The following is a 20,757-nucleotide window of genomic DNA, read 5'->3' on the forward strand; positions in this document are numbered from 1 at the left end:
TTTTTCCCAAGGACAATTATATGTTGCATGTTAAAGAGTTGGTAAACCGGAGAATCTATTTATATGCACAGACAATACAACTACGAAGAACGTTGTATATCCACAAGTTTTACGCAGTTCAAAATTAGCACCTTGCATACGTGATGCTTTAGGATGGGAGGGGGGTTAAAGCTTGCGGCTAAGAGAGAAATTACCAAAAAAGCATGTCGATGTATTACAAGAGCAACGCGAAACCAGGCTTGTGGCTAAAAGAGAAAGTAAAAAAAGAATGCGTGTTGAGGAATTACCAGTTGTATATCGGCAAGTTTTACGCAATTAAAAACTAGCACCTTGCACACGTGTTGCTAGAGCACGTTGCGGAAAAAGAACAACCGAAAAACGAAGAAAAAAAAGACTAAAAAAAGAAGAAAAAAACTAAAAAAGCTAAAAAAAAGGTAAGCAACTAAAAAAAATAAAAAAATAGGAATACTAAAAAACTAAAAAAAAACAAGGGATTACAAGAATTCAAAAACCTTAAAAAGGAAAACCAAGACTTTGAAGCTTAGTAGATATCATTGTTGGAAATTGAACTTAGAATTAGAAATTAGAATTTAGAATTGGCAATATGAAAAGAAAGCAAACTGTCTGCGGTTAGAACACAAGGGGCAATTAGAATCTATATATAAAAGCCTGCCGTGAAATGTGCTGGGGGGCGGTGGCGATGCCCCCGGGCCCCAACTAGTATTTAATAATAATTATATTTTTATAAGATCACTAGCTGTTGGGGTACCGCTTCGCGCCACCCCAACACCTATTTTGTGGGGGCACTTCGCCCCCCCAAGACCCCCGCGCGTAAGTCTTTACGCGCCATATTTGTTACGCGCCTTTGTAGTTGTGTCCCTGTGTCCCACCTGTGGATATATATATATATATATATATATATATATATATATATATATATATATATATATATATATATATATATATATATATATATATATATATATATATATATATATATATATATATATATATATATTTATATATTTAACTACATCAAACTTGCGAATATACAACATTCTTGGCTGTCTCATTGTCTGTGCATATAAATAGATTCTCAGGTTTACCGACTCTTGAACATGCAACATATAATTGTCCATGGGAAAAACAATCTGTATTCAGATCTATACCTCATTATTCTAATGATTGCCCTTGAACTTTGTTGATGGTGATTGCTAATCGAATATTCCCTGTGTCCCCGTCGTCATTTATGTATCCCCCTGTGCCCCCCGGCGTCCCCGTTGTTGTTTTTTCCCTGTGTTCCGGTCGTCATTTGTGTCCCTGTGTCCCAGTCTGTAATTTTTCTCTGAGTATCGCGATCGTCATTTATATTCCCTGTGTCCCGGTCGTCATTTTTGTCCCGGTCGTCATTTGTGTTCCGGTGTCCCGGTCTGTAATTTTTCTTTGAGTGTCCTGGTCGTCATTTATATTCCCTGTGTCCCGGCCGTCATTTGTGTCCCGATGCTTTGTTGATGGTGATTGCTAATCGAACATACCTTGTGTCCCGGTCGCCTTCTCTTTGAGTGTCCCGGTCGTCATTTATATTCCCTATGTCCCGGTGTCCCGGTCGTCATTTGTGTCCCGATGTCCCGGTCTGTAATTTCGTCAGTCGACAAACATGACGTCACTCGACAGACACACAGACAAATTATTTTTATATATATAGACTAGCTGTTGGGGTGGTAAACATCTAGTTGGTGGGGGCGCTCTGCCTCCCCCCCCCCCAACCCCCCCCCCCCCCCCCCCCCGCGCGTAAGTCGTTACGCGCAATATTAGTTACGCGCCATTGTAGTTGCGTCCCTGTGTCCCACCTGTGAATATATATATATATATATATATATATATATATATATATATATATATATATATATATATATATATATATATATATATATATATATATATATATATATATATATATATATATATATATGTATATATATATATATAAATATATAAATATATATATATATATATATATATATATATATATATATATATATATATATATATATATATATATATATATATATATATATATATATATATATATATATATATATATATATATATATATATATATATATATATATATATATATATGTATATATATTTAACTACGTAAAACTTGCGAATATACAGCATTCTTGGCTGTCCCATTGTCTGTGTATATAAATAGATTGTCAGGTTTACCGACTCTTGAACATGCAACATTTAATTGTCCATGGGAAAAAACAATCTGTATTCAGATCTATACCTCATTATTCCTTGAGCTTTGTTGATGGTGATTGCTAATCGAACATTCCCTGTGTTCCCGTCGTCATTTATATATCCCCCTGTGCCCCCCGGCGTCCACGTTGTTGTTGTTTCCCTGTGTCCCGGTCGTCATTTGTGTCCCAGTCTGTAGTTTCTTTTTGAGTGTCGCCGTCGTCATTTATATTCCCTGTGTCCCGGTTTCCCGGTCGTCATTTTGTCCCGGTCGTCATTTTGTCCCGGTCCTCATTTCTGTTCCGGTGTCCCGGTCTGTAATTTCTCTTTGAGTATCCTGGTCGTCATTTATATTCCCTGTGTCCCGGTCGTCATTTGTGTCCCGGTGCTTTGTTGATGGTGATTGCTAATCGAACCTTCCTTGTGTCCCGGTCGCTTTCTCTTTGAGTGTCCCGGTCGTCATTTATATTCCCTACTAGCTGTTGGGGTAGCACTTCGTGCCGACCCAACACCTAGTTGGTGGGGGCACTTCGCGCCCCCCCAAGCCCCCCCCCCCGCGCGCGTCAGTCGTTACGTGCCATATTGGTTACGCGCCATTGTAGTTGTGTCCCTGTGTACCACCTATGAATATAGATAGATTTATATATGTGTTTTGAACTACGTATCTTGCGAATATACAACATTCTTGGCTTTCCCATTGTCGGTGCATATACAAAGCCTTATGTACTTATAATGACGTCATATGCAAACGCTCTTTTTAAAAACAAACAAACATGCATACACACAACTCGTTTTTATGTAGATAGATAGATAGATAGATACAATACAAATTAACTGCGTAAAACTTGCAAATATACAACATTCTTCGCTGTCCAATTGTCGCTGCATATAAATAGATTGTCAGGTTTACCGACTCTCGAACATGCAACGTACAATTGTCCATGGGAAAAACAATCAGTATTAAGATCAATACCACATTTTACTAATGATTGACCTTGAGCTGGTTGATGGTGATTGCAAATGCTAATCGAATTGGGAATTGCAATCTTTTAAATTGAAAAGGCAGATCCGTTGGAATCATGGGAATACGAGGAATAAGAACAGCGTCACCCTCAAAAGGCCCTGTCAAGATTGTGGACTCTATTACGTTTTCCATTATTTTTGTTACGGCGAGTCCCGTGCCATTGCAAAGCTTTGGTGGGTTGATATTTCTTAACAGCATTATTGGTACGCCTATTTTTAGTTGTAGCACGTGTGGTGGAAACCCTGAAAGATCCACAGAATTTGAAAATTCAGATGGATAATTAACCACCTCATTTGGTTCCTAAACTGTGTCGACTGACTTGTAAAGGACTGCATGGTCTCGAATCTTGGTTAAAACAATATTGTTGATTTCGTGGACGTCTATATTGATGGCTGCAAGAATCGCTCTTTCACTTAGCCATTTATTATTTTTATGATTGTTTAGAATATTTGGAAATATTTTTTCAATCAATTCATTTTTGGACGTCACTAAAATACAGAATTCAGCAGGTAGTTGTATACGTCCTGAAATTGAGTCTAATGGGAGCTTTCCGTTTCCAATTGCCAGCAATTGATCTGAAAATGTTTGACCAGAGTCATCGTTTTGCAATCGGACACGCATATTTTTAGTTAATTTTAATGTTTTTACGTGTGCCCATAAATTAGAATTTTTCAGGCAAGCATTCATTTCGTCTGCAGGGGTTGATCTAGGTATTATAAGTAATGTTTGCCTGAAATCTCCCGCAACCAATATTAATGTGCTGCCAAAGGGGTTCGAATTCCCTCGCAAATCATTCAAACATTGATACAGAGCCTCGAGCGATTTTTTGTGTGCCATTGTGCACTCGTCCCAAATAATAAGTTTGCATTGCTGCAATACTTTACCCATCCCAGATGATTTGAAAATACTGCACGTGGGAGTTTCTGTAGAATGCAAATTCAGAGGCAATTTCAAAGCGGAATGAGCAGTTCTTCCACCAGGCAGCAACGTTGCGGCTATTCTGGACGACGCAATTGCCAACGCTATATCATTTTTTGATCGAATTGATGCCAGAATCAGTTTTATCACAAAGGTTTTACAAGTACCTCCTGGCGCATCCAAAAAGAAAATTTCTCCAACGTTGTTATCGACACAATGCATTATCGTATCATAAATGTCTTTTTGTTCCGACGTTAACTTGGAAATTTTATTTTGTACATACGACAATAGATCACTCGTACTGTAACTTTGTTCACGATCCAATTCTACACATGTCGAAACAGCAGCGGTACGATTAGGTGAAGACATTGCCAAATCCTGAAGAGGTTTGTTTGCCATACAAACGCACAAATCTTCTATAAAAACTAAATTGTAGTTATAAATTTCTGATGTAACATCAAAAGTCATATCTGCCGTCTCTAAACGTTTTCGATGGAGTATATCTTCGGACATCTTCGATTTATATTTTCCCCATAACTCTGTAGGAGCTGAAGGAGAGCAAGTTGTTAGAATGATTCCAAACAATGCACGAATTTGACTTGGAGTTGACGTTTCGCACTCGTCATTGATGCAGTTATCCCAGTGTTGGTCATTCTCCAATAAATTCAGAGCTTGGCATGCACTACGGTAAGTGTCATGCATAGTACCGTTTACAGTTCTCAAATACTCAAAGGACGTCGGACTGGGTACATTCACCAAAAGTAGATTAGAAAGAAGCATTGATGTTGATTGGGGTGAACGGTGTAGAGTCTTCCTATCGTGGTATCTTTGAAGATAGTAGGTTGACCGTCGACTGACTTACCCTGTTTTCGACGTTCAAATACTTTATTTGTAGTATTCCACGTGTAATGCGAAGACACTTCAGTATACAGCAGTTTTTTTTGCAAAAGAATCATTTTTGCATAGCCAAAAGAAAGCAGTTAACTTTGTATCCGGTGGATTCGGGGCTCTTTGTTGCACGTTGGATTCCGAAAAATAAACACGTTGACCATTCTGTAAATGTACCGCAAAGTGAACAACAGCTGGACTACCTTCATGTATTGGAAATGAAAGAGTTCGCCAAACAGCTTCATTACTGCTTATGTATCTTCTAGCCTGATATTGTACGATTTCGTCGATATGTTTGATTTCGGACTGCAAGCCAAAAACTGCCATGTCACTGCCTTTGTTGACGTATTTACATATGTATTTGATTGCCTTTACGGAGTTACAGTATTCAACGTTTATGTTTGCATTAAATGTTTTTGATAATAATGGGGAATATGGAACAACCCACTGGTTATCTACTTCGATGGTGGTACCGTTACGCTTCTTTATTATTGCTGTTTTACCGCCATCTTCAGTAGATCTACTTCTATATTGTGGGTAACCATCATTGCCAGTAATTGTGTTGGGTACTAAAAGTCGAGTATATTGCTTTGTGCACCTTCCTTTGGCCATGCATGGTGAAATTTCGTTCAGTACCCCGCAAGGTCCATGTATCATATTTTTTTTTACAACAATATCATATAACCCCTTATCGACATTTTTTTCGGGTATTTCAGCGGAAATCACATCATAAATTTCGTTGGAAGTAATAATGTAGCCAGATTAGTATATGTGCATGTGGCAATCCTCGTTTTGCCATTCTACTGAGTACATTCAGCATCGCACTGACCCAGGTTGCTCTTGTGATTCCTCGGCACAATTTCTTTTGGTGATTTCTCTTTGAGACGCAAGCCTAATTTCACGCTGTTGTTGTGAATCCTCGGCCCGCTTTCTTTTCTTACTTTCTCTATCAGCCGCAAGCCTGTTTTCTTGCTGTTCTTGTGATTCCTCGGCAAGCCTTCTTTTTTTACTTTCTCTATCAGCAGCAAGTTTTTTGGCATAGACTCTTTGAGCAGCTTCCTCGGCTGTTGCCATTGTAGGTTCTTCAGTCATTTTACAATTAAACATTTTTCCGTGAACGAATGCCTTAAATACCTTTAATGACGTCATCGTCATAACAAACATGACGACAACTAACTTCATGACGACATGACATAATGACATGACGTCACTCGACACACAGACAACTTATTTTTATATATATAAATTTTTATATATATAAAAATAAGTTGTCTGTCTGTGGATCAGGTGAAGTCATGTTTCTGTGTCGACTGACGTCATGAAGTTAGTTGTCGTCATTTTTGCTATGACGGTGACGTCATTAAAGATATTTAAGACATATATGTTCACGTAGAAATCTATTAATGTTTAAGTTTAAAATGACTGATGAACTTACAATGTCAAAAGCCGATGAAGATGCTCAAAGAGTCAATGCCAAAAAACTTGCTGCTGATAGAGAAAGTCAGAAAAGAAAGCGTGCCGAGGAACTACCAGAGCAACGCGAAAGCAGACTTGCTGCTAAAAGAGAAAGTGAAAAAAGAAGGCGTGCCGAGGAATCACAAGAACAGCAAGAAATCAGGCTTGCTGCTGATAGAGAAAGTAAGAAAAGAAAGCGTGCCGAGGAATCACAAGAACAGCAAGAAATCAGGCTTGCTGCTGATAGAGAAAGTAAGAAAAGAAAGCGTGCCGAGGAATTAGAGCAACTTGAAAGTTATCGCCTGGCATTCAGGTACAGCCCAGTCGATGATTATAGCTTGAGTAGATGTGTTCAAATCGGGACAATGTCAAAAATTTGTCCCTATTGCAAGGCCTTGAAATTCAATGGTGAAAAAATGGGAATGTGTTGCGCCTCAGGAAAAGTTAAACTTCCTCTATTGGCTGCACCACCAGAGCCATTGAAGACTTTCCTTACTGGAACTACGTCAGAATCTAAGCGTTTTTTGTCAAAAATCAGAAAATACAACTCATGTTTCCAAATGACGTCGTTTGGAGCCCAAATCTAAAATCCAGATCAATTTATGTCTACTTTCAAAGTAAAAGGGCAAATTTATCATAGAGCAGGGTCCCTTCTACCACTCTCAGGCCAGAATCATAAATTTTTACAATTGTACTTCATCAGTGATAGAAATTCTGAATTGAATGCACGTTGCGAAATTTCTCCCAAGGTTGAAAGGACAATCGTTTCCCAATTGCAACATCTTTTCCACGAAAATAATAATTTAGTGCGTCTGTTCAAAACAGCCATCGATTCGATGCCTACTGATACGCATAAAATTGTTATTTCCGCTGACAAAACGCCTCTTGGCCAACATGTGCGTAGATACAATGCTCCAACTATCGACGAAGTGGCAATCGTTATGGTCGGTTATCTGTTTTTGCCTCGAGATATTATTCTTCATAAGCGAAACGCTCAGTTGTTAAGAATTGCTGAAATTCATCGATGCTACGATGCCCTACAATATCCTATCATTTTTTGGGATGGAGCCGACGGCTATCACTTTAATATTAGATTGATGAATCCAGCCACTAACAAAGAAATGAATAAGAAATGCAGTACAATGCATTATTATTCCTATAGACTAATGATTCGGCAGGATAAAGAAAATTATATTTTAAAATGCCGTGAATTGTTTCACCAATTTGTCGTTTATATGTATGCTAAAATTGAATCAGAACGTTTGCTATATATCCGCCTGAATCAGACCAAGCTCCGCTCTGAACAATACATTCATTTGCGAGATGCAGTTATAAATGACGGTAATACCACAAACGTTGGAAGATTAACAATTTTACCTTCGTCATATGCTGGCAGTCCCCGTCATATGCATGAATATGCTCAAGATGCTATTGCGTATGTTCGTCTCTATGGTTGTCCAGATTTATTTATTACATTTACATGTAATAAATCTTGGGACGAGATACTGCAGCTTTTACTTCAAGGCCAATCGGCGGTTCATAGGCATGACATTATGGCCCGTGTCTTCCGGCAAAAGTTGAAATCACTGATAAACTACATAGTAAAACTTGAAGTGTTTGGGTCAGTGCGATGCTGGATGTACTCAGTGGAATGGCAAAAACGAGGTTTGCCACACGCACATATACTAATCTGGCTACATAAAAAAATTACTTCGAACGAAATTGATGATGTGATTTCCGCTGAAATACCTGATAAAAATGTCGATAAGGGGTTACATAATATTATTGTAAAAAATATGATACATGGACCTTGCGGTGCACTGCACGAAAATTCACCATGCATGGCCAAAGGAAGGTGCACAGAGCAATATCCTCGACTTTTAGTATCAAAGACAATTACTGGCAATGATGGTTACCCACAATATAGAAGAAGATCTACTGAAGATGGCGATAAAACAGCAATAATAAAGAAGCGTAACGGTACCACCATCGAAGTAGATAACCAGTGGGTTGTTCCATATTCCCCATTATTATCAAAAACCTTTAATGCACACATAAACGTTGAATACTTTAACTCCGTAAAGGCAATCAAATACATATGTAAAAACGTCAACAAAGGCAGTGACATGGCAGTTTTTGGCTTGCAGCCCGAAATCAAAGATTTTGACGAAATCGTACAATATCAGGCTGGAAGATACATAAGCAGTAATGAAGCTGTTTGGCGAATTCTTTCATTTCCGATACATGAACGTAGTCCAGCTGTTGTTCACTTAGCGGTACATTTACAGAATGGTCAACGTGTTTATTTCACGGAAACCAACGTGCAACAAAGAGCCCTGAATCCACCGGATACAACATTAACAGCTTTTTTTTCGCTTTGCAAAAATGATTTTTTGCAAAAGAAAACAGCTGTATACTGAAGTGCCTTCGTATTACACGTGGAATACTAAAAATAAAGTATTTGAACGTCGAAAACAGGGTAAGTCAGTCGACGGCCAACCTACCATCTTCAAAGATACCACGATAGGAAGACTCTACACCGTTCACCCCAATCAACATGAATGCTTCTTTCTACGCCTGCTTTTGGTGAATGTACCCGGTCCGACATCCTTTGAGTAGTTGAGAACTGTAAACGGTACTATACATGACACTTACCGTAGTGCATGCCAAGCTCTGAATTTATTGGAGAATGACCAACACTGGGATAACTGCATCAATGACGCGTGCGAAACGTCAACTCCGAGTCAAATTCGTGCATTTTTTGGCATCTTTTTAACAACTTGCTCTCCATCAGCTCCTACAGAGTTATGGGAAAAATATAAGTAAAAAATGTCCGCAGATATACTCCATCGAAAACAGTTAGAGACGTCAGATATGACTTTTGATTTTACATCAGAAATTTATAACTACACTTTAGTTATTATAGAAGATTTGTGCGTACGTATGGCAAACAAACGTCTTCAGGATTTGGGAATGCCTTCACCTAACCGTATCGCTGCTGTTTCGACATGTGTAGCATTGGATCGTGAACAAAGTTACAGTACGAGTGATCTATTGTCGTATGTACAAAACAACATTTCCAAGTTAACGTCGGAACAAAAAGACATTTAAGATACGATAATGCATTGTGTCTATAACAACGTTAGAGAAATTTTCTTTTTGGATGCGCCAGAAGGTACTGGTAAAATGTTTGTGATAAAACTGATTCTGGCATTAATTCGATCAAAAAATGATATAGCGTTGGCAATTGCGTCGTCCGCAATAGCCGCAACATTGCTGCCTGGTGGAAGAACTGCTCATTCCGCTTTGAAATTGCCTCTGAATTTGCATTCTACAGAAACTCCCACGTGCAATATTTCCAAATCATCTGGGATGGGTAAAGTATTGCAGCAATGCTAACTTATTATTTGGGATGAGTGCACAATGGCACACAAAAAATCGCTCGAGGCTCTGGATCGATGCTTGAAAGATTTACGAGGGAAGTCGAAACCCTTTGCAGCACATTAATATTGCTTGCGGGAGATTTCAGGCAAACATTACCTATAATACCTAGATCAACCCCTGCAGACGAAATGAATGCTTGCCTGAAAAATTCTAGTTTATGGGCACACGAAAAAACATTAAAATTAACTAAAACTATGCGTGTCCGATTGCAAAACGATGACTCTGGTCAAACATTTTCAGATCAATTGCTGGCAATTGGAAACGGAAAATTCCGAGTAGACTCAATTTCAGGACGTATACAGCTACCTGCTGATTTCTGTAATTTAGTGACGTCTAAAAATGAATTGATTGAAAAAGTATTTCCGAATATTCTAAACAATTATAAAAATAATAAATGGCTAAGTGAAAGAGCGATTCTTGCACCCAAAAATATAGACGTCCACGAAATCAACAATATTGTTTTGACCAAGATTCGAGACCAGGCAGTCCTTTACAAGTCAGTCGACACAGTTTTGGAACCAAATGAAGCGGTTAATTATCCATCTGAATTTTTAAATTCCGTGGATCTTTCAGGGTTTCCACCACACGTGCTACAACTAAAAATTGGCGTGCCAATAATACTTTTAAAAAATATCAACCCACCAAAGCTTTGCAATGGCACGCGACTTGCCGTAAAAAAAAACAATGGAAAACCTAAAAGAGGCAACAATCTTGACAGGGCCTTTTGAGGGTGAGCCTGTTCTTATTCCTCGCATTCCCATGATTCCAACGGATCTGCCTTTTCAATTTAAAAGATTGCAATTCCCAATTCGATTAGCATTTGCAATCACCATTAACAAAGCTCAAGGTCAATCATTAGAAAAATGTGGTATAGATCTTAATACTGATTGTTTTTCCCATGGACAATTGTACGTTGCATGTTCGAGGGTCGGTAAACCTGACAATCTATTTATATGCAGCGACAATTGGACAGCGAAGAATGTTGTATATTCGCAAGTTTTACGCAGTTAATTTCTATTGTATCTATCTATCTATCTATCTATATAAAAACGAGTTGTGTGCATGCATGTTTGTTTGTTTGTAAAAAGAGCGTTTACATATGACGTCATTATTAGTACATATGGCTTTTTATATGCACAGACAATGGGAAAGCCAAGAATGTTGTATATTTGCAAGTTTTACGTAGTTTAAAACACATATATAAATCTATCTATATTCATAGGTGGTACACAGGGACACAACTACAATGGCGCGTAACTAATATGGCGCGTAACGACTTACGCGCGCGGGGGGGCTTGGGGGGGCGCGAAGCGCCCCCACCAACTAGATGTTGGGGTAGCGCGAAGCGCCACCCCAACAGCTAGTTACCTATAATACCTAGATCAACCCCTGCAGACGAAATGAATGCTTGCCTGAAAAATTCTAATTTATGGGTACACGTAAAAACATTAATATTAACTACTAATATGCGTGTCCGATTGCAAAACGATGACTCTGGTCAAACATTTTCACATCAATTGCTGGCAATTGGAAACGGAAAGCTCCCAGTAGACTCAATTTCAGGACGTATACAACTACCTGCTGAATTCTGTAATTTAGTGACGTCCAAAAATGAATTGATTGAAAAAGTATTTCCGAATATTCTAAACAATTATAAAAAAAATAAATGGCTAAGTGAAAGAGCGATTCTTGCACCCAAAAATATAGACGTCCACGAAATCAACAATATTGTTTTGACCAAGATTCGAGACCAGGCAGTCCTTTACAAGTCAGTCGACACAGTTTTGGAACCAAAATGAGGCGGTTAATTATCCATCTGAATTGTTAAATTCCGTGGATCTTTCAGGGTTTCCACCACACGTGCTACAACTAAAAATAGGCGTACCAATAATACTGTTAAGAAATATCAACCCACCAAAGCTTTGCAATGGTACGCGACTTGCCGTAAAAAAAACCAATGGAAAACATAATAGAGGCCACAATCTTATTCCTCGCATTCCCATGATTCCAACGGATCTGCCTTTTCAATTTAAATGATTGCAATTCCCAATTCGATTAGCATTTGCAATCACCATCAAAAAAGCTCAAGGCCAATCATTAGAAAATGTGGTATAGATCTTAATACTGATTGTTTTTCCCATGGACAATTGTACGTTGCATGTTCGAGGGTCGGTAAACCTGACAATCTATTTATATGCAGCGACAATTGGACAGTGAAGAATGATGTATATTCGCAAGTTTTACGCAGTTAATTTGTATTGTATCTATCTATCTATCTATCTATCTATATAAAAGCGAGTTGTGTGTATGCATGTTTGTTTGTTTGTAAAAAGAGCGTTTGCATATGACGTCATTATAAGTACATAAGGCTTTGTATAAGCACAGACAAAGGGAAAGCCAAGAATGTTGTATATTCGCAAGTTTTACGTAGTTCAAAACACATATATAAATCTATCTATATTCATAGGTGGTACACAGGGACACAACTACAATGGCGCGTAACTAATATGGAGCGTAACGACTTACGCGCGCGGGGGAGGCTTGGGGGGTGAAGCTCCCCCACCAACTAGGTGTTGGGGTGGTGCGAAACGCCACCTCACAGCTAGTATATAGATAGATACGTCAGTTGAAAAACATGACGTCAGATGTGTCGACCGAATTTTCAATCTTAAATGAATAATTGAGAAGTATCTGAATCAATGGATCCTTATAGAATTTGATTCCGTAGATTATATTTTGATCTAACTCGGTTTTCAAATAATCAATTTTGGGGTACTATTGGCCGAGGTTTGTCCTTTTGAGTCTACTGCTTAGTAGATTCTTCCCACAGGCCACTCAGCGCGCCCCTAGGGGGTTGATATGCGAACACACAACAAATGTGTTGAATATCTCTACTGATGCCATGAACCAAGGGGGACCTTTTCCCTGAAGGTCAATATAGAAACTGGGGCACGCTCTGGGGACCCATAATAGAAATTGGGGTCTGTAACTACAGGAGGAGGAAGTGAACTCAGCAGGTCCCACCAGCGTGCGGACACGTCCCGTGAGTTACAAACCTTCTCCCAGAAATAGTTTATGTTGCATGACGACGCAAAATTCCATCGTAGGAGGATCCTGTATATGGGGACAAGCTATTGGCCATTCAATTTTGTATCTTCCTGTTTTTGATTTGATTTTTTTCTGTGAATAACTTTATTTTTACATGCATAAGTATAAATTTTGTTCCCTAAAAATATTTTTTCCTAGAATACATCCAAGAAGCGCAACTTCATTGGTGTTGTTGGTCCAGCATCAAGTTCAGAGGCTATACAGGTCCAGAATCTACTGCAGCTTTTCCACATTCCACAGGTTTGTGCAAAACAAATCAAAATATCAGTTTCTGGCTTAACTTCTTTTTAATATGTCTTTTTAAGAATTGGGAGTTATTTTTATCATAGAGGAATTTGATGTGTTTTGAACATATATCAGCCCAATCAATTTCTAAATGTGACATTGTAAATGCAGTAGATATAATCTGTTCCTATATTCAACAAAATTAGCCAAGACATTTAAAAAAATTATAAACAAGATCTTAGATGTATTGTAAAATTAAATGTCTTTCAAATTGGACCAGTTTAATGTTGAAACTGCTAATCCTAGTTTTGGTGTGAAATTTCATTCTATGTTGAACAGACATAGGATAATGTTCAAAATTAAGTATACTATAACGTGTGTATTCTTAGGCACAAATTTAAGCCTATAGCTATTTAGTTGATTGCTGTTTAGAGTGCTAATAAAAATTTATGTGAAAGGAAGTTGAACTTTTCCGGAAAAAAAATAAGCCACTAAAAACATTCTGCTCTAAAAATCTTAAAGCAAACATGTTCCTCGTGGTATAAGATGGTTTCATTCTTTTTATTTTCTTCCTTTTTTTCTTCTTATTTGGGTTGGCATAGAGAATCAAATCTTATCACCAGAATCAAATTCTGGGACCTGGAGACCAGACCTATCCTGCTGTAACACTAATTCTTTTTGTAACATGTCTAATTCTTTTTTTTTTTATCATACATTAGTTGTCCATCATGGTAACTGAGTGTTCCAGGGCTGACAAAAACATTCATTGCCAGATTTTAACTTATTTGAGATAACCTTTTTACTTTTAAGAGGGTGGTAAAGCTGGAAAGTAAAGAAGTTCTTTTCTTTATAAATTAAAAAAAAAACAGAGAAGTGAATAAAATGAAAGGTTCAAATTTGACAGCTTGAACAAATTTTGGTGAAGCACTTTTTGTTTTCACCTAGCCTTTGCGTCTTTTAAAATGATAGATCTAAAATATTCATTCCAATCAGTTGGAAAAATTACTGCTTTCGTGGGTTTTGACAACGGGAAAGAGATTTGATATGTGATTTTTCAAATAAATTGAACTTTTTGTGTCGGTTAAGTGCAAGACAAAATGTTATAATTAATTTTTAGCACATCATGATTTAATACAGGTTGGTTAATGTTTAACGGTTTTGGTATGTAATTTACGTGATAATTTACGTGATTCCACAAGAATACTAAAAATCTTTCTGAATTTTAAGCATATTGAAATAGTCAAAATTTGAAGATCAAACTAGGGATTGTTAAAAACAATAGAAGCAATTGGTGAAGAATCTTCTATGCTGTAATAGGGGAAGTGTCTATAGTTTACATAATAAAAACACAAATTAGATTAAAAAACTGTGAAATCGTAGCTTGTTAACCTGAAATAAAACACTTACTAGGAGAAAATAGACCTATTTAGATCTTGATTTTTAGGTATGTACTTAACCAACAGTCTTAAATCGTACTTATACGCAAGTTTAAATCTTAAAAATCTTGAAAATCTTATTAGCAATATTTCTTTTTTTATGCTGTGTACGCCATACATATGATAAAATATCACTTTTGGTAAATTTTCTTTTTTAAATACCTTGACTCAAAGAGCTACTTTATGGTTTGCAGTTTAATAAATAATTATTAAGAAATAATAATTTATACAGTTCGATACCACAGTTCGTGGTATCGAACTGTAGTAAAGAGCGATCCGGCTCAATAGTAATCGAAACTAAAAAATGGAATTTTGATACCAATAGTTACATCAAAAGAATAGCATTTTAATGCTGATTCTAAATATATAAGTTTCATCAAGTTTAGTCTTACCCATCAAAAGTTATGAGGCCAAGAAAATTTGCCTTATTTTGGAAAATTGGAAGAAACACCCCCTAAAAGTCATAGAATCCTAACAAAAATTACACCATCAGATTTAGCTTATCAGAAAACCCTACTGTACAAGTCTCAAGCCCCTATCTGCAAAATTGTGGAAATTTGTATTTTTTCCCCTAAGACAAATCACGGATGCGTGTTTATTTTTTTCCTTTTTTTTTGTTTCCCAGGGATGATTGTATTGACTGATGAGTCCAAGAATGTCGTGTGAGGGTTCATTATAACTGAAATTAAAAGTTCTAGAGCCCCTTTTAAGTAGCCAAATAAATTGGAGGGCATCTAGGCCCCCTCCCCCACACATTTTTTCCTCAAAGTGACTGGATCAAAATTTTGAGATAGCCATTCTGTTCAACCTAGTCAAAAACCTAATAACTATGCCTCTGCGGAAGACTTAATACCCCACAGTCTCCAAGGGAGGGGCTGCAAGTTACAAACTTTGACCATTGTTTACTTGTAGTAATGGTTATTATGAAGTGTACAGACGTATCCATGAAGGGGGTGAAGGATTTTCTAACATTATTAGAAAAAAGAGAAACAAAAATTCAACTGAAAGTAATTTTGAAGAAAAAAACTTCAAAAGAACATAAAATATTACGTATATAAGGGGGTTCGTCTCCTCAATAATACCTTGCTCTTTACGCTAAAGTATTTTTAGTAATTTCAACTATTTATTCTACGGCCTTTGTGTTTCAGGGTTCATTCTTAAAGATTTGGGGCAAAATTCAAGCTTTAGTGTAAAGAGTGAGGTATTGATGAGGGCGGAACCCCCTCATATACGTAATAAAAATAAGTAAATATAGAAGTTCGTTACTTAAGTTAATTCGCAATATACGTATGCTTATTACTAACAAAAACGTTCGTAAAAAAATAAACAAATGGAGTTGCATTTTTAAACAATCAAAATTGGAGAGCAACTAGGCCTCCTCCTCCACCCCCCCCCTTTTTTCAAAATCGTCCGATCAAAACTATGCGAAAGCCATTTAGCAATATATATATATATATATATATATATATATATATATATATATATATATATATATATATATATATATATATATATATATATACAAATTTCGTTTGTATATTAATCAAACATCAAAACATGCATTAATTCAACAACGCTCAGAAATTAAATAAAAAAAATAAGTTTTTTAAACTACAATTAAGGAGCGACATTAAAACTTAAAACGAACAAAAACTATTCCGTATGTGAAAGGGGTTGTCCCTTCCTCAACGCCCAACTCTTTACGCTAAAGTTTGACTCTGTCACAATTCTACTTTAAAAAAAACAACTGTTTTTTTTTATTTCATTGCATAAAAGGATTATGATGTTGAAGGTAAAGTAAAATTTGATTTTAGGAATTTCGTATATATTTTGAATAATTGCGAAGATCTGGCGCTTAAAATTCCAATGTTTAACTGTAAAAACCCAATATAGGCAAAAACATCAAAAACAAACAAAAATATAAAGAAATTTGATAAATTAAAGGTTATATCTCATAGCTGTAAGATCGGATGTCTATGTAAGCATCAATATTAGGAGCTAGTTGTCAAATAGATGATTCCAAGGGATGAGCTTGTTATCGGAATGATTCCATTAGTCACCTTAAAACACTTTCATATTTCGTAAAGTATAAATAAAGACAAATCCTGCTTCAATCCGTTTATGGAGGTGAATAATTCACTTAATTGTCGCCAAATCCTTTAACGGTGCCCTTCCAAAATAGAAGTACAGCATGATATTGTAAGGAGCCTACTTTTCATACAGTATCTTTTTGTTTGACAAAAAATATACTTGACCAATGCTGGTTAGCGGAAGTTTATTGGAGCCAATAAAAAAAAGATAGTAAGCAAAGAGACCCGTGATTTAGGAGAGGTCAAGGCTAATAGAAAATTTGATCCTTGGGGTTTTATCTATGCACACAATAGTCAAATTGCCTGTGCCCTTAAAATAGAAAGCTTAACTACTCTTGGAGGTAGAATGTAAATGATAAGTCTCAAATAGTAATAGAAATGACATTCCTCCTTTAGATTGGATACAGTGCAACAAGTCGAACTTTAAGTGATAAACGTCAATATGGATATTTCCTACGTGTTGTTCCATCTGATGACTACCAGGCCCAGGTCATGCTAGATATTGTCAAATATTTTAATTGGACTTACATATCTATTGTGAATACTGATGGTAAGATGCGCACCGATTTATTTTTAAATTTTGCTTCTAGCTTAGTTGCTTGTAGTTAACGTTACTGTATTTACTTATTATACATCATGCATAAAACAGAGAAATAATGTGACACACTCAACGTATGTGCTTGAAATAAACCCCAAACAGATCCTAAAATGGAAAAAAAAAATATGAAGACTATTTGTAATTATGCAGTAGTGTGTTAGTAAACAGTATAAATTCAGGTGCATTAATTCAAACTTTGACAAAAGTTTTACCTTACCGTCGACCTTAAATCTTTTAATGCCTCCAGAGACACCAAGGGTATTGACGAGAAAACTGCAGTCTTCACAGTATTCTGCTGCCACCAGTATATATTCCCACTCGGGTTTCAAAAATATGTTAAAAAAGCATCAGTCTGAACTTGTTTGTGTGGCGTAGGCTGCTATTCACACAACCCCTCCTCTTCAATTCGCTAGGGTGTCATTTGAAGGTTACATTTGTATTTCTATTCTTGTGTCTTTTATTCTCAATGCATAATCTAGATATTAACATTGCCGTTAGTAATGATATCACTAATGAGAGAATGGCTGATGATTTGTTTTATCTCAACATTCGACATTCGATTTTTCAGAGACTTGAGACTCGATTTGTCAGAGACTTAAATTTTCAAGCACCTGGATGCAACGCTCTTGATTTGCAGCAATATGATATTGGATCGAATGTCTAAGTGAGAATAGACAGAATATTTGTCCACCCAGCTTTGGAGTCAAGTTCGCTACAGAGTGAAAAGATGTTCGATTTCCATATTCTTTTCATCTGATAATTTCCAAGATCATTCTTATTACCGCCTTTAAAAACAGGGGTAATCTTTGCAATCTTCAAGCAATCAGGAAACGTTCCCCGTTTCAAGCACAAATTAATGAGGGAAGTAAGAATATCAGCAACAAAAGGAAACGCTATTTTTAACACCAAAAGATTGAGTGAATCACTACCTGCCGATGTATTTTTCATCCCAAAGAATAATTTTCTCTCCTTTATCACGAAAGAAGGGTCTCATATACATAGAAACATCAATTAGAGTCTTCATAAAAAACTCCAAGGGAGGATCATCATCAGAAGGTACTATACGGGAAGATAAATCTACGCCAATATTAGCAAAATGTTAGGAAACAGCATTACGTATCTCTTCGGGTTTCTTCGTTGGTAGGCAATTCTGCATTACTACTTCATCGGGAATAATGGAGTTCTCTGTCGATATCATACTTTTAATTATTGTCCATGTTTTTGCAGGGTTACCACAAGTCTCAGTGAATTTATTTACGAAATATTTTATATATTTCTCAGTAATCTATTCAGGGCATTTCTATAATTTTTATTAATTTCTAATCAAATCGGATCATTTCCATTATTTATGGAATTCTTATAAAGTTTATCTCTTTTATTAATACAGCGGAACAAGCTAGGCGACATCCATGGTTTCTTAAGATTATTTTTCCTTGATGACAAACGAACCTTTATACATGTTTTTGTCACTGACAAAATTACTTTATCGTAAAATCTTTGAAAACTCGTATTTATATCATCCGTAAGGTCTATTAAATTATTCTAATCGACTTCTGCAATTGCCTGCTTAATTTTTTGGATGTTACTCTGGTTGAACACATGCATTGGACTATTAGGAATTATTGGTGCTGGCTTTTGGGGAATACAGAGATCAAATCTTGTTGAAATCCCAAAATGATATACATCAGTAATAATAACTCTTGGAGCTGAAAAAAAAACAAAAAACAAATTTGATAAAATATTGTCAATTAGCTTTGATGATGAGGTGGTTACTCGTGTGCATATATTTATAGTTGGAAACAAACCATAAGGCATACAAAGCTGCAAAAAATCCATAGAAACACTCGCATCAAGCTCATTAAGGTCAATACTAAAACCCCCGAGCATCATAAATAGATGTGAACTAGTTACTAGTTTCTCCAGCTGCTTATCCAAAAGATCCATAAAGATTGGTATGGAGCCAGATGGCGGCCCGTACAATATAATAACAAATGCATCTTTAGGTTACAGCCTAAGCTGAAGAATAAATGGTTCAAAAACCATTTCCTGGTATACTACTAAATCATTTCTTACCAAAACCTCAATATCGCTTCGAATATATGCACTGTTTCCTTCATGTTGCCTAAACTGTCGATTCCTATTGTAAAATTTATATCCTGGTATATTTAAAAGAGCGGAGTTGTGGTCAATCAGCCAGGTTTCAGTAAGACCGATAACCTGAAAAACCGAAAGATCACATACTTCATTTAAAAAATTAAACGAAGAATTTAGCCCTTGGCAATTAAGATGGAAAACATTGAGGCCTCTCGCATCTCCATACTCAGATTGGCTTCCATATTTAAACATATATTGGGAACTAATCGATTTATAACGCCCTGCTACCCCAATGTCATAACTCCGGTGCAGCTGCACCGTAAATACGCCCCCAAAATCTACATTAGAAGCTTCTAGAGCATTAAGACAGCTAATGCTCCGGGAATCACGATGATAATTACCCATTGTCATTAAATTCAAAAATAACTTCCGTACATGGTTTCAATAAAAATAACAAACAGACGCAAAAAAGAAAAACAAATTGAAAAACAAAAATAATCCACTTGAAAACACAAATAAGGAAAAGAACAGGCGACTAAGATATTGCCTGTAACCCATTCATCGATAAAGCTCAAGCTCCTAACGCAACGGCTAACAACTTAGTAATAAACAAAAACCCCAACATCATAGGTTCACTTGAAAACTAACTTAACAAAACTTCAATAGGACTTAATGAACCAAAATACACAAACTATTGTATCAACAGACCCTTTTGCATTGTACCAAATTACTTTATCTGCAGTGTTATTTTTTTATACAAATAACAGGGGGTAAGGTAGGGGGTACCTAGCATTCCACTCCTTTATCCACTAGGTATTTACGGATACCCAGGAGTTCCCTGCGCACAATACCGCTGTCGAGGCGTAACATCATCACCAATAAAACATTCTTATAAATGTTGAACTATTTCACTTTAAGTTTTTTCGCATTTTTCAAAAGAGGAAATCGAACCTGTGTATTGTCCACTTAAATCTTAACAAACTTTTTAGAACACTGAACAACACTAAAAGATGGCAAGTTTCCTCTATCCAATGGCAATTCATGCACCAACACATCCGAAATCAGAGACTCAGCATCCTCTATAGGTACTTCATTTAAGCCCCAAAATAATAAGTTACACATTTTATTGCTGAATTCATTTCGTCATTACATTTATTAATTTTCTCCGATTGGCCCTCCACAATATTCTTCAAAACCAGAAGTTCAGATTTAACTGTTGCAAGTTCATTT

At 36.5% G+C, this 20,757-nt stretch overlaps 1 protein-coding gene across 1 annotated transcript in view; it reads left to right on the plus strand.

Annotated features, from left to right (window-relative positions):
- The window catches only part of LOC136040284 (metabotropic glutamate receptor 5-like), a 206,186-nt gene that overhangs the window by 13,800 nt on the left and 171,629 nt on the right, over positions 1-20,757 (plus strand). The window contains exons 3-4 of the mRNA XM_065724531.1: positions 13,223-13,324; positions 17,232-17,385. Of these exons, the coding sequence (XP_065580603.1) occupies positions 13,223-13,324; positions 17,232-17,385 (256 nt within the window). The remainder of the gene's footprint in view (positions 1-13,222; positions 13,325-17,231; positions 17,386-20,757) is intronic.

The sequence above is a fragment of the Artemia franciscana genome, chromosome 2 (genome assembly GCF_032884065.1).
Source record: "Artemia franciscana chromosome 2, ASM3288406v1, whole genome shotgun sequence".
Classification (NCBI taxonomy): domain Eukaryota; kingdom Metazoa; phylum Arthropoda; class Branchiopoda; order Anostraca; family Artemiidae; genus Artemia; species Artemia franciscana.